Source organism: Heloderma suspectum, chromosome 2 (genome assembly GCF_057233095.1).
Source record: "Heloderma suspectum isolate Gila_16-S chromosome 2, 16-S_ref, whole genome shotgun sequence".
Classification (NCBI taxonomy): domain Eukaryota; kingdom Metazoa; phylum Chordata; class Lepidosauria; order Squamata; family Helodermatidae; genus Heloderma; species Heloderma suspectum.
The window spans coordinates 83,615,454-83,630,326 of record NC_139459.1 but is presented as its reverse complement, the minus strand read 5'-3'; the positions used below and the strand labels follow the sequence as shown (position 1 = coordinate 83,630,326).

Below are 14,873 nucleotides of genomic sequence, written 5' to 3'. Positions count from 1 at the left end.
TGGTCATTGTAGTCCAAAACATCTGTAGGGAACCTGATTGAGGAAGGCTGTTTTAGGAACGTAAAATAGCCTTATTTTTTTCTAAAGTTATATTATGTATATTAAGGCTTGCTCATAAAATTATCATTCTATTTGAAAACTTTAAAAAGTGAACTCAGTAAAATTGTAATTATTTTCTGAATAAACTATAGTTTTAAAATGTAATATACCAAACATTAATTTTATGAGCAAACCAATTATACATAAAATATTTTAGATCCCTAGTTTATGCCTGACCAGAGGGAACTTCAGCAAATAGTCCCTGAAACATCTGAATCATCCTAGAAGCGAGAAGCAGCAGGAAGAACTGCAGGCAGAAGACAATTCCAGAAACACAGGACTCTGTAGAACAAAACTCAAACAGTCAAGAATGTACGTTTTCTTCCATATTATGATATGGTGACTCTGTTCACGTACTGGGAAACTGAGCATGACTTGGAGCATCCCAAAGCGTCTATCAGTAAAAGATACATTGGATCAATAATTTTAATAAGAAATTGAAGAAATAACTATGCGGAGAAACTTACAGAGAGGATTAAAAAAACTTTTTGCTCCATGGCTTCATTATTTCTAGACATTTTACTTCTCTTGTCTTTCTATAAAAGTCTTCTTATTACATAGTTTTTAGAAATAATTTGGGGAGGAGTAATGGCTTGGTACCAGTAAACACCTTGTCTTAAATTCTAAAAGAACAGCTTTCATAATCGAAAGCTGTTCAGTTTTTCCTATTTTCAGAAGAAAACAAAAACGGTCCTTGGAAAAAAACTTAGTTTTTTTTCTGAATTTTTCTGCGTTTTTTTTCCAGGCCTTCACATTTCTAGGTGAACCTAGGCTTGCTCATATAACATCAAGCCATGCTTTTATATTACATGTGAACTTGCCTGGGCATATGAAAGCTCTATATTAATGCTATTGTTCTTCAACATGTTAATATCAACTAGTGTTATTGTTCTGGGATCCAGTAGTGTCTCTTGCATATCCCACTGATCAGATCCTCTTGTACCTTCTGCAGGCCAACATTGCTTTGCAAGGGCATCAGTGGTATGGAAGGGACAGGTCTAAAAGTGATCCATCTTCATAATTTCCTTTCTTTCTGAATCAGTGTGCTGAGTGCTAGCACTTACGTCCCCCAAACAACAGCACCCACACCTAAGAGGGAGGTATCAGGTATATTTGGGGTAACCATGAGGTTTTCAGAAATATATAAATCTAAGAGAAAAAAACTCAGGGTGGAAACTTTTCAAAACAGCCCAATGACCATGGGGGGAAAATGTGGGAAAAAATCCTGAAAACCAGGTGGGAGGAAGAATGGAAAGGAGTGACGGAAAAGGAGGAAGAACCCACAGATATAAAAACAGTAGAGTGAGCCTTCTCATTGGTTCATGCGAAGAGGCTATTTTAAATGCCTCCAGCAGATGGAGATCTGCCTATAGAAATCAATGCAGAAATCCAGGATTGAGTGCCAGTGGTGGTGGGGAACCAAAATGGAGACTCCCCCCCCCCCAAAAAAAAAACCCCAGCCTAATGAAGAGTGAGCATGCTCACTGGGCACGAAATGCTGATTGTTGGCGGGACAGACAGAAAACTGGGTAGAGGTCAGGGAATGGGCTGGAGTGCCTGGAACCCTGAATAGAAACATTCCACCCTGCTCCATTTTATTACAGGGGCCCACTTATACAATTCCAATAGCATACCATTCCATCAACAGTGCCAGAATCTTGGTGCAATCTTCGGGCCTTCTACATGAAGCATATTTGAGGAGGATATAGCCATATGGTCATGCCTTCTTATCTACAATCTGTACTTTTCAGTAGCATTGCTTACCTAGAGCAGATTATGTAATGGTACATTTAAACAGTCTTCCTGAAATTTTACTATTGGAGAAAGGGAACATAGGAAGCTGCTTTATACCATCAGACTATTGGTCCATCAGGCCCAGTATTGTTGACACTGACTGGCAGAGGCTCCCCATACTTGATGTCAGGATTTCTACCTGGGATGTTCCACTTGCAAAGCCTGTACTCTGCCACTGACCTATAGACCCTCCACTTTTTATCCAAACTAACCAATTGATACGATTTGCAAAATAATATGTTTTTATGCTTGGTACCCCTAACTTTCCTTCAGACATTGATGAATGTGAAAACAACCCAGATATCTGTGATGGTGGGCAGTGCACTAACATTCCAGGAGAATATCGCTGTCTTTGTTATGATGGATTTATGGCTTCAATGGACATGAAAATATGCATTGGTAAGTCATGTAGATTTCAGAAGCTGTGTTAACATGTAAATATATTATAAATGTACCATTATGTGTGGTGGTGGTGGTGGTGGTGATGATGATAATAATAGTAATAACAACAACTTAAAAAAAAATCAGTTAGAAATTATTTTCTAAGGAAACACCCCTAATGTTTTAGCTAATATTTTGATTTTATGACATTTTCAAACATGAGGGTTTAAACTCTAGGTGCTTCCAAATGAGGCTTGTATTGTGCAATCGCCCTGCCTCATTCACAGAATTTTAGGAGAGGATGGTGGTCAGATTTTGTCGATTTCCATGTGTAACCCTCCTGTGTTGTCCCACCATTTTTTCTGTCTTTTCTTACCACAGAAACACTGTTAAGGCCAGAAAGATGAAATAGCTGCATATTGTGTTTTGATTTGGCAGTAATAGGAAGCACCATCCATCTGGAAGCTCTTCTTGTTATAGACAACATCAACAAGTTAAAATAGAGTTAAATTAAATCTAGACATGGGCAAACTGCCTCCCGTCCCTATGCTTTCTTTGGAATGACCTGGAAATTAACCAATTTCTTTTTCCAAAAACCCAGAAACAAATAGGTCCATTTCACAAGACAGTCCAAATGAACATCCCCCTCCCTACCAACTTACTAGCCCCCAAGGTACCCTTCCCAACCTTCTCATTACTTATCTTCAAGCAAGGAGTGGGAAAGTTGGCAGTAGGAGCAGCAGAGAACAGGAAGATGAAAAATTTTCCTTCTCCCTACCTCTCCATCATCCTGTGATTTTCACAGTACATCAGGGCTGAAAGAGCTATGGCACTCAGGAATTGGAATTTTCTCAAAGACTGCAGTTGCCCTTGAAGATTTCATTTCCCAAGTACTATTATTTTATTTATTAATTTTTATTTATTAAATTTATTAATCGCCCGTCTGGCTGGTCACCCAGCCACTCTGGGCGATGTACAGAATATAATTTTTGTTGTTTATTCGGTCAGTCGCTTCCGACTCTTCGTGACTTCATGGACCAGCCCACGCCAGAGCTTCCTGTTGGCCGTCACCACCCCCAGCTCCCCCAAGGTCGAGTCCGTCACCTCCAGAATACCATCCATCCATCTTGCCCTTGGCTGGCCCCTCTTCCTTTGGCCTTCCACTTTCCCTAGCATCAGCATCTTCTCCAGGGTATCCTGTCTTCTCATTATGTGGCCAAAGTACTTCAGTTTTGCCTTTAAGATTATTCCCTCAAGTGAGCAGTCTGGCTTTATTTCATGGAGGATGGACTGGTTTGATCTTCTTGCAGTCCAAAGCACTCTCAGAATTTTCCTCCAGTACCACAGTTCAGAAGCATCTATCTTCCTTTGCTCAGCCTTCCTTATGGTCCAGCTCTTGCAGCCATAGGTTACTACGGGGAATACCATTGTTTTAACTATGCAGACCTTTGTTGTCAGTGTGATGTCTCTGCTCTTAACTATTTTATCAAGATTTGTCACTGCTGTCCTCCGAAGAAGTAAACGTCTTCTGATTTCCTGGCTGCAGTCAGCGTCTGTAGTAATCTTTGTGCCTAGAAAGACAAAGTCTGTCACTGCCTCCACGTTTTCTCCCTCTATTTGCCAGTTATCAACCAAGCTGGTTGCCATAATCTTGGTTTTTTTGAGGTTTAACTGCAACCCAGCTTTTGCACTTCTTTCACCTTCGTCAGAAGGATCCTCAGCTCCTCCTCGCTTTCAGCCATCAAAGTGGTATCGTCTGCATATCTCAGATTGTTAATGTTTCTTCCAGCAATTTTAACTCCAGCCTTGACTTCATCAAGCCCAGTACATCTCATGATGTGTTCTGCGTACAGGTTGAATAGGTAGGGTGAGAGTATACAACCCTGCCGTACTCCTTTCCCAATCTTAAACCAGTCCGTTGTTCCGTGGTCTGTTCTTACCGTTGTTACTTGGTTGTTATACAGATTCCTCAGGAGGCAGACAAGATGACTTGGTATCCCCATACCCCCAAGAACTTGCCACAATTTGTTATGATCTACACAGTCAAAGGCTTTAGAATAGTAAATAAAACAGAAATAGATGTTTTTCTGAAACTCCCTGGCTTTCTCCATTATCCAGCGATATTGGCAATTTGGCCTCTAGTTTCTCTGCCTTTTCTAAACCCAGCTTGTACATCTGGCAATTCTTGGTCCATGAATCTCTGGAGTCTACCTTGCAAGATCTTGAGCATTACCTTACTGGCATGTGAAATAAGTGCCACTGTTCGATAGTTTGAACATTCTTTGGTGCTTCCCTTTTTTTGGTATGGGGATATAAGTTGATTTTTTCCAATCTGTTGGCCATTCTTGTGTTTTCCAAATTTGCTGGCATATGGCATGCATCAGCTTGACAGCATCATCTTGCAAGATTTTAAACAGTTCAGCTGGGATACCATCATCTACTGCTGCCTTGTTATTAGCAATGCTTCTTAAGGCCCATTCAACCTCACTCTTCAGGATGTCTGGCTCTAGCTCACTGACCACATCTATCCCCGATATTATTATCCTTCCTATACAGATCTTCTGTATATTCTTGCCAACTTTTCTTGATCTCTTCTGCTTCTGTTAGGTCCTTGCCATCTTTATTTTTGATCATACCCATTTTTTGCCTGGAATTTACCTCCAATGTTTCTAATTTTCTGGAAGAGGTCTCTTGTCCTTCCTATTCTATTATCTTCTTCCGCTTCCGCACATTGCTTGTTTAAAAATAATTCCTTATCTCTTCTGGCTAACCTCTGGAATTTTGCATTTAATTGGGCATATCTCCCCCGATCACTGTTGCCTTTTGCTTTCCTTCTTTCTTGGGTTGCTTCCAGTGTCTCAGCAGACAGCCATCTTGCCTTCTTGGTTTTCTTTTTCTTTGGGACGTTTTTTGTTGCCGCCTCCTGAACAATGTTGTGAACTTCTGTCCATAGTTCTTCTGGGACCCTATCTACTAAATCTAGTCCCTTAAATCTATTCTTCACCTCTACTGCATATTCATGAGGAATATTAGTGGGCTCATATCTAACTGATCTGTGGGTCTTCCCTATTTTCTTTAGTCTGATTCTAAATTGTGCAATAAGAAGTTCATGATCTGAACTACAATCAGCTCCAGGTCTTGTTTTTACCAACTGCATAGATGTCCGCCACCTTTGGCTACAAAGGATGTAGTCAATCTGATTTCGGTGTCAACTGTCTGGTGACGTCCATGTATAAAGTCGTCTCTTAGCTTGTTGGAAGAGAGTGTTTGTTATGCACAGTGAGTTATCTTGGCAAAATTCTATCAGCCTATGTCCTGCTTCATTTTGTTCTCCCAGACCATGCTTGCCTGTAATTCCAGGTGTCGTTTGACTACCCACCTTAGCATTCCAGTCTCCTGTAATGAAAATAACATCTTTTTTTGGCGTACTGTCCAGTAGGTGCTGCAGATCCTCATAGAACTGCTCTACTTCTGCTTCTTCAGCATCTGTGGTTGGGGCGTATATCTGGATCACTGTGATGTTAAATGGCTTACCCTGAATTCGAATTGAGATCATTCTGTCATTTTTTGGATTGTATCCAAGCACTGCCTTAGCCACTTTATTATTAATTATGAAGGCCACTCCATTTCTTCTGTGGTCCTCTTGTCCACAGTAGTAGATCTGGTGGTCATTTGATGTGAAGTGGCCCATTCCAGTCCATTTCAGTTCACTGACACCCAAAATGTCTATATTTAATCTTGACATCTCCCCAATTGTTGTTGTTTAGTCGTTCAGTCGTGTGCAACTCTTCGTGACCCCATGGACCATAGCACGCCAGGCCTTCCTGTCCTGCGCTGTCTCCCAGAGTGTGCTCAAGTCCATATTCATTGCATCGGTGATGCTATCTACCTATCTCATCCTCTGCCGTCCCCTTCTCCTTTTGCCTTCAATCTCTCCCAGCATCAGGGTCTTTTCCAGAGAGTTTTCTCTTCGCATTAGGTGGCCAAAATATTTAAGCTTCAGCTTCAGTATCTGTCCTTCCAATGAGCAGTCAGGGTTGATTTCCTTTAGGATGGACTGATTTGACCTCCTTGCAGTCTAGGGGACTCGTAAGAGTCTTCTCCAGCACCACAGTTCGAAAGCATCGATTCTTCGGCGCTCAGCCTTCCGTAGAGTCCAGCTCTCCATACATTGCTACTGGGAGAACCATAGCTTTGATTACACGAACCTTTGTCGGCAAGGTGATGTCTCTGCTTCTTACTATGCTTTGCCATAGTTTTCCTCCCAAGGAGCAAGCGTCTTTTAATTTCAAGGCTACAGTCACCGTCTGCGGTGATCTTGGAGCCCAAGAAAATACAATCTGTCACTGCTTCCATTTCTTCCCCTTCTAGATGCCAGGAAATGATGGGGCCAGATGCCATGATCTTCATTTTTTTAATGTTGAGTTTCAAACCAGCTTTTGCACTCTCCTCTCCCACCCTCAACAAGAGGCTGTTCAGAGCCTCTTCGCTTTCTGCCATTAGGATGGTATCGTCTGCATATCTGAGGTTGTTGATAATTCTCCCGGCAATCTTAATTCCGACCTGTGATTCATCCAACCCGGCGTTTCTCATGATGTACTCTGCATATCAGTTAAATAAGCAGGGCGACAATATGCAGCCTTGTCGTACTCCTTTCCCAATTTTGAACCAATCGGTTGTTCCATGTCCGGTTCTTACTGTTGCTTCTTGACCCTCGTACAGGTTTCTCAGGAGACAGGTAAGGTGGTCTGGGACTCCCATCTCTTTCAGAATTTGCCACAGTTTGTTGTGATCCACACAATCAAAGTCTTTAGCATAGTCAATGAAGCAGAAATACACGTTTTTCTGGAATTCTCTTGCTTTCTCCATGATCCAGCGAATGTTGGCGATTTGATCTCTAGTTCCTCTGCCTCTTCGAAACCCAGCTTGTACGTCCGGTAGTTCACGGTTCAAATACTGCTGAAGCCTAGCTTGTAGGATTTGGAGCATCACCTTGCTGGCATGTGAAATGAGTGCAATTGTACGGTAGTTTGAACACTCTTTGGCATTGCCCTTCTTTGGAATTGAAATCTAAACTGACCTTTTCCAGTCTTGTGGCCATTGTTGAGTGTTCCAAATTTGTTGGCATATTGAGTGCAGCACTTTAACAGCATCATCTTTTAGGATCTTAAATAGGTCAGCTGGAATACTGTCATCTCCGATAGCTTTGTTGTTAGTAATGCTTCCTAAGGCCCACTTGACTTCACTTTCTAGGATGTCCAGCTCAAGTTCAGTGACCGCACTATCATGGCTATCAGGGACGTTCAGATCTTTCCTGTATAGTTCTTCTGTGTATTCTTTCCACCTCTTCTTAATCTCCTTTGCTTCTGTTAGATCCCTGCCTTCCTTGTCTTTTATCATGCCCGTCTTTGCACAAAACGTTCCCTTGAGATCTCAAATTTTCTTGAAGAGATCTCTAGTCTTTCCCATTCTAATGTTTTCTTCGATTACTTTGCATTGTTCATTTAAGAAGGCCTTCTTGTCTCTCCTTGCTATTCTCTGGAAATCTGCATTCAGTTGGATATCACTTCCCCTTTCTCCCTTGCTTTTCTCTTCCCTTCTTTCCTCAGCTACTTGTAAAGCCTCATCAGACAGCCACTTTGCTTTCTTGCATTTCTTTTTCTTGGGGATGGATTTAGTTGCTGCCTCCTGAACAGTGTTACAGACCTCCGTCCATAGTTCCTCAGGCACTCTGTCTATCAGGTCTAATCCCTGAAATCTATTCCTCACCTCCACTGTATATTCATAAGGGATATGATTTAGGTCATACCTGAATGGTTTAGTGGTTTTCCCTACGTTCTTCAATTTAAGCCGAAATTTTGCGATAAGAAGCTCATGATCTGAGCCACAGTCAGCTCCAGGTCTTGTTTTTACTGACTGTACAGAGCTTCTCCATCTCTGGCTGCAAAGTACATAATCAATCTGATTTTGATATTGACCATCTGGTGATGTCCATGTGTAGAGTCGCCTCTTGTGCTGTTGGAAAACAGTGTTTGCTATGAGCAGTGTGTTCTCTTGGCAAAACTCTATTAGCCTTTGTCCTGCTTCATTTTGTACACCAAGGCCATGCTTGCCTGTTATCCCGGTGATTTCTTGACTTCCTGCTTTAGCATTCCAATCCCCTATGATGAAGAGGACATCTTTTTTTGGTGTTAGTTCTAGAAGGTGTTGTAGGTCTTCATAGAACCGATCAACCTCAGCTTCTTTGGCCTCAGTGGTTGGGGCATAGACTTGAATTACTGTGATGTTGAATGGTTTGCCTTGGATTCATACTGAGATCGTTCTATCGTTTTTGAGATTGTACCCCAGTACTGCTTTTCCCACCCTTTTGTTGACTATGAGTGCTACTCCATTTCTTCTAAGGGATTCTTGCCACAGTAGTAGATATGATGGTCACCTGAATTAAATTCTCCCATGCTTGTCCATTTTAGTTCGCTGATTCCTAAGATGTCGATGTTCAATCTTGCCATCTCATGTTTGACCACCTCCAGGTTACCTTGATTCATTGATCTTACATTCCAGGTTCCTAAACAATATTGTCCTTTACAGCATCAGACTTTTTCACCACCAGACACATCCACAGCTGAGTGTCCTTTTGGCTTTGGCCCAGCCACTTCACTCTTTCTGGCGCTACTTGGAAATACCCTCTGCTCTTCCCCAGTAGTATATTGGATACCTTCCGACCTGAGGGTCTCATCTTCCGGCGCCATATCTTTTAGCCTTGTGATACGTTCCATGGGGTTTTCTTGGCAAGAATACTAGAATGGGTTGCCATTTCCTTCTCCAGTGGGCCACATTTTGTCAGAACTCCCTGCCATGACCTGTCCATCTTGGGTGGCCCTGCATGGCATAGCTTATGGCTTCACTGAGTTACGCAAGCCCCTTTGCCACAACAAGGCAGTGATCCATGAAGGGGATCTCCCCAATAACCACATCCAATTTGCCCTGGCTCATAGATCTTATATTCCAGGTTCCTATGGTGTGTTGATCTTTAGAACATCGGATTCGTCGTTCACCACCAGCACCATCGGCTGCTAACCGTCCTTTCGGCTTTGAGCTAGCTGCGTCATCACATCTGGGGCTAGTTGAACTTATACTCTGTTCCTCCCCAGTAGAATTTTGACCATCTTCCGACCTGGGAGTCCCGTCTTCCGATGGTATACCAACATATCTCTGGTTGTACTGACCCATTTAGTTTTCATGGCACAAATACTGGGGTGGGTTGCCGTTTCCTTCCCCAGGTATCGTATTTAGTCTGATCTCTCTGCCATGACCTTCCCATCTTGGGTGTCCCTTCACGGTTTAGCTCATGATGTGATTGAGGTGCTCAAGCTCCAGCACCACAACAAGGTAACGATCTCCTTTGCTGAAGACAGAATATAATAAAACAGTTTAAAACAATAACATTCTACAATAAAAACGTTTTCTAAAATACCCTAACCCACCCCAAATGCCTGCCTGAACAACCACGTTTTTAATGCACAGTGGAAGCTCATTAAAGAGGGGGCATGGCGGAGTTCCCTAGGGAGGGAGTTCCACAGAGTGGGGGCCACCACAGAAAAGGCCCTCTCCCTAGTCCCCACCAGTCTAGCTGTCCTGGCTGATGGGACAGAGAGAAGGCCATCTGAGGCTGATCGTGTTAAGCGGCCTGTCTGGTGTTGCTGGAGGCGCTCCTTAAGATATGCTGGGCCGGAACCATATAGGGTTTTAAAGATCAAAACCAACACCTTGAATTTGGCCCAGAAAACAACTGGTAACCAGTGCAACTCCTTCAGCACTGGAGTGATGTGATCTCGCCGGCGGCTGCCTTTAATCAGGCGAGCCGCTGCGTTCTGTACCAGCTGCAGTTTCCGAACCGTCTTCAAGGGTAACCCCACATAGAGCGCATTACAGTAGTCTAAACGAGAGGAGACCAGGGCATGTACTACCGATGGGTAGGGATGTTAGAGAATTCCGCCACGGATCTCGGGGAGGCCGAATGCCAGTGCATTCGGCCCCCCGAAATTGGTGGCGGAATGGTCTGCCACCCCCCTGCCCCCCCCCCAGGACAAAACTTACCTGGGGCAGATCTTCCTGGTGGTGGCTCTGGTGGCGGTTCGGCGGCGGCCGGTCTTCCAACCGGCTGCCGCCGCCACCATTTCCAGTTGTTTTTTTAAAAAAAAAAACGTGATAGGCTACGTAAAGATTTACGTAGCCTATCATGGCTAAGTTTTAAAAAAAAACATGATAGGCTATGTAAATGTTTACGTAGCCTATCACGGCTGACTTAAAAAAAAACACAACACAACGCGCATACGCAAATGGCAGCGGCCACGGCCGCCGCCATTTGCGTTCCTTATTTTGGCACGTCTTAGTCTACGTCAAGATTTACGTAGACTACACGTCCGCTACGCTATTTACGTTCCCCTTATTTTCGCCACCTTAGTCTATGTAAATCTTGACGTAGACTAAGATGTGCCAAAATAAGGAACGCAAATGGCGGTGGCCATGGCGGCCGCCATTTGCGTACGCGCGTTGTTGTTTTTTTTTTATAGGCTACGTAAACATTTACGTAGCCTATCACGGCTGACTGCAGGGATGCAAACGGTGGCGGCTATGGCCGCCACCATTTGCGTCCCTGCTAGCCAGCGGCTGGATGTCCGGCTGCTGGAGGAGCCAGCCGGCAGCTCCGCAGATTTCCTGCAGAGCACAGCCAGCCGGCCAGGATTCCCGGGGGGGAGGAAAGGAGCACCTCCCCCCCCCATCAGCATAATCCGCGAAAGGTAAGTGCCTTTCGTACATCCCTACCGATGGGAGCAGATGGTCGGGAAGGAAGGGGCGCAGCCACCGTATCAGATGGATACGCCGTATCACCTGAGCCTCCATAGACAGCTGGGAGTCCAAAAAGACCCCCAGGCTGCGGACCCGGTCTTTCAAGGGTAGCCATATCCCATTGAACACCAGGTCAGCATCCCCCAACCTCCTCTTGTCTCCCACCAAAAGTACCTCGGTCTTGTCAGGGCTCAGTTTATTCCTCCCCATCCAACCACTCACCATCTCCAGACATTTGGACAGGGATTCTATGGCCAACATTGGTGAAGATTTGAACGAGAGGTAGAGCTGCATGTCATCTGCATATTGATGACACCGCACCCCAGACCTCCTGATGATAGCCCCCAGGGGCTTCACATAGATGTTAAATAGCATTGGGGCACAAGTGAGTGGCCACGGGTCTGAAATCTCCTCTCCCAGTGCTACCCTCTGGTACCTGCCAGAGAGGAAGGACCGGAAACACTGCAATACGGTGTCTCCAATGCCCAACCCCCTCCAGACGCTCCAGGAGGATACCGTGGTCAACGGTATCAAAAGCCGCTGAGAGGTCGAGGAGAACAAGGAAGGAGCATTCACCCCTATCCAGAGCCCTCCTCATATCATCCACCAAGGCAACCAAGGCCATTTCTTTCCCATGCCCAAGCCTGAAGCCCGACTGAAATGGGTCTAGATAATCGGTTTCTTCCAAGTGTGCCTTCAACTGCATCGCCACCACCCGCTCAAGCACTTTGCCCCAAAATGGCAGATTTGAGACTGGGCGAAAGTTGTTCAGAACTTGGGGATCCAAGGAGGGCTTCTTTAAGAGAGGTCTTATCACTGCCTCCTTGAGGGCTGATGGCATCACTCCCTCCTCAAGGGAGGTGTTCACCACCGCCCTGATCCCCTCACCCAGTCTCTCTCTGCAGCCCATAATGAGCCAAGATGGGCAAGGATCAAGTAAGCAGGTGGTCGGCCTTACAGAGGAAAGCACCTTGTCCACTTCATCAGAAGGAAGAAGCTGGAACCCATCCCACAAAACCAGTTTGCCACAGGCTGCCTCTTGCTCACTAACTGTATCCACAGCGCACCGAGTAACACTCCTAATCTGATCAATTTTATCTGCAAAGTGCCTTCCCAAGGCCTCACAGGAGGCCTTAGAATGCTCCAGTGGTTCCGGAGCCACAGGACCGACCAGGCTCCGGACCACTTGGAACAGCCTCCTGGGACAGCACTATGCAGACGCAATAGGGGCAGCATAATATTCCTTTTTTGCTGCCTTCACCGCCACGTGATAGGCTGAAGATACAGCTCTAGCCCGTGTCTGATTGTCTTTGGAGCAAGACTTCTGCCACTGGCGCTCTAGCCATCTCACCTCCTGTTTCAGAGCTCGTAACTGTGGATTGAATCATGGTGCAGTCCGAGCCCTGTTCAGGGGGAGAGGGCGTTTCGGAGCCACCCGATCTAATGCCCCAGTAATTGCGGCATTCCAGCCACTCACTAGGGTCTCGACCGAGTGGCCGTTGGCGTGCCCCAGAGAATCCCCAAGTGCATTCAAGAATCCATTCGGATCCATAAGACGCCTGGGGTGGACCATTTTAATGGGTCCTCCACCCCTGCGGAGGGGGTGTGGAACCAAGAAATCTAATGTCACCAGATAGTGATCTGACCATGACAAGGGGGTGGTGGATATACCCCCGACTTCCAGATCACTCCCCACTTCTCCAGAAACAAACACAAGGTCTAGTGCATGACCAACTACGTGGGTGGGCCCAGTTAGAATATGGTGCAGCTCCCAGGAAGCCATGGTCTCCGTAAAGTCCCGAGGTGCTCCTGTGAGGATGGCCTCTGAATGTACACTGAAGTCCCCCAACGCCAATAAGTTAGGGGACTGTACATGCACATCAGAGACCACCTCAAGCACCTCGGCCAGGGAGTCAGTCATGCAGCGGGGTGGACGGTACAAGAGCAGAATCCCCAGACTGCCCTTCGGGCCCAACCTCCAATACATGCACTCAGCAATCTTGGTCTCCTGGAGAGAGGGTCTGGTGAAGACCAAGGATTCTTGGTAGATAACAGCCACTCCCCCTCCCCAATCCCCAGCACGCCTCTTCCCGGATGGTGGCAGCTTCTCCTGCAGGCCCTGGCTCTCTGTCTACCACTCTGTCAGCTACTGAGTACTTCAGGATAATGGAAAAGGAAAATCTTCCTTCTCCCCACTCTCTGCTGCTGGTACTACCACCTTCCCAACTCATCACTTCTAGATAAGTAAAAGGGAGGGTGATTTGTGGACTAGCAGTCAATCACTTAAATATTCAGAAATTAATTTTTAAAGGTTGTCTGTGTTTCCCCTAATTTTCACTATAGAAATGTCTTTGAGCTATTCATACCTATCTGGGAGTAAATCTCATTGAACTTAATAGACATTCAGAGGGTTAAGTCCAAGCCTCCTAAGGATGGGAGAGCTTCTTCCATCAGTGGGGAGATTTTTGATCAAGGGGAGTTTTTCAACTGTCTGAATCGGGGAGGATTCCCTTTGTCCCCTGAAATCTGTTATGAAGGGTTGGGGGACAGTGGGAGCAGTGGTGCTGGGGAGTGCAGAGGGAAGGAGCAATCTGTGAAAAAAAAACCCTTTCCATCCGGAGGAGCATTCTGAGCAGAACTCCAGTCAGGGACACTCTCACTGAGGAATTTTTTGAGCAAAAAGATCTTTTGAGTAAAAAAGATGTTTCAAGTATATACGCCATAATCTATAACTTCTTCTCAATACAATACAGTGTCTTAATATACTGTAAGAATAATAGGTTTCTTACAAATGGAGATAATTCAGATTTTTAAAAAAGTTTAGATAAATTGTACCAACCATCTTATGTTTCATTAAAGCTTTTATTGGCATATAACTTAATGCTACACTGAACTGTCCTCTTCTTCACTCCCCATTTTCTTGTTTTGTACCTTGTTGCTTCATAGTGCTGGAGGACTGTATGTTGACCCCCTGGCAGTCTTGCTGTGGGGTGCCTCAAGATACCATCTTGTCTCCAATGTGGTTTAATTTCTCTTGTGCATGACAGTACATCAGGTGGGTCTTATGTGCCACCTAGTGGTCAAAGGCAAAATAGCTGCTCCAATTAAGTGTTGGAGGGATCCTATCTGGATCCATGGTCGCCTCCAAGCCATGGTCGCAATCCTATCTGGATCCATGGTCGCCTCCAAGCCTGGGGGTGACCGCCTATCCAGTGCAGGGTGGGAGAAGTGGTGAGTGGATCTCCTCTTCCCGCCCGCCCCCCCCCCCCGGCTTTTGTGGCTAGACAGCCAGTGTCAGCTTTCTAGCTGTGGGACCTTGGAGCATGGGAAGTAGCCACCGGGCGACATGTAGGATGTTATCGTACTGGCATTTTGACCTCCCCTTCCTGGCCCACCCCTGGGAACACCCCATTTTCACCACTTCGCACTGCTCTTACGAGCGTGAAGCATGGGACCAATCTGCGCTGCTTATGAGGTGGTGTGCGAGGGGGTGGGGGTCGGTTCTCTGTGAACCGACCTCGAAGCACAGGCTCTGAGGTTGGTTCCTGGAAACCGACCGACTGACCAACCCACCTAGCGGCCATAGGATTGCTCCCTTAACTGTTTTTCCTGCCTTTGAACTCAGTTTTGCAATTTTGCCTCAATGAAGTGGTCATGGATTCGCCTCTGTGTTCTTCTGACTCCATTTTCTCCCTAACTTTTGCATGTCTGTGTGTTATTGTCTGTTCTCTTTTCCTCCTTTCCCAATC

The 14,873-nt window shown here is 45.4% G+C and overlaps 1 protein-coding gene across 1 annotated transcript in view; it reads left to right on the top strand.

Moving 5' to 3' along the window:
* Window positions 1-14,873, top strand: part of FBN2 (fibrillin 2) — a 262,921-nt gene that overhangs the window by 174,592 nt on the left and 73,456 nt on the right. The window contains exon 30 of the mRNA XM_084832107.1: window positions 2,167-2,292. Coding sequence (XP_084688233.1) covers window positions 2,167-2,292 — 126 coding nt within the window. The remainder of the gene's footprint in view (window positions 1-2,166; window positions 2,293-14,873) is intronic.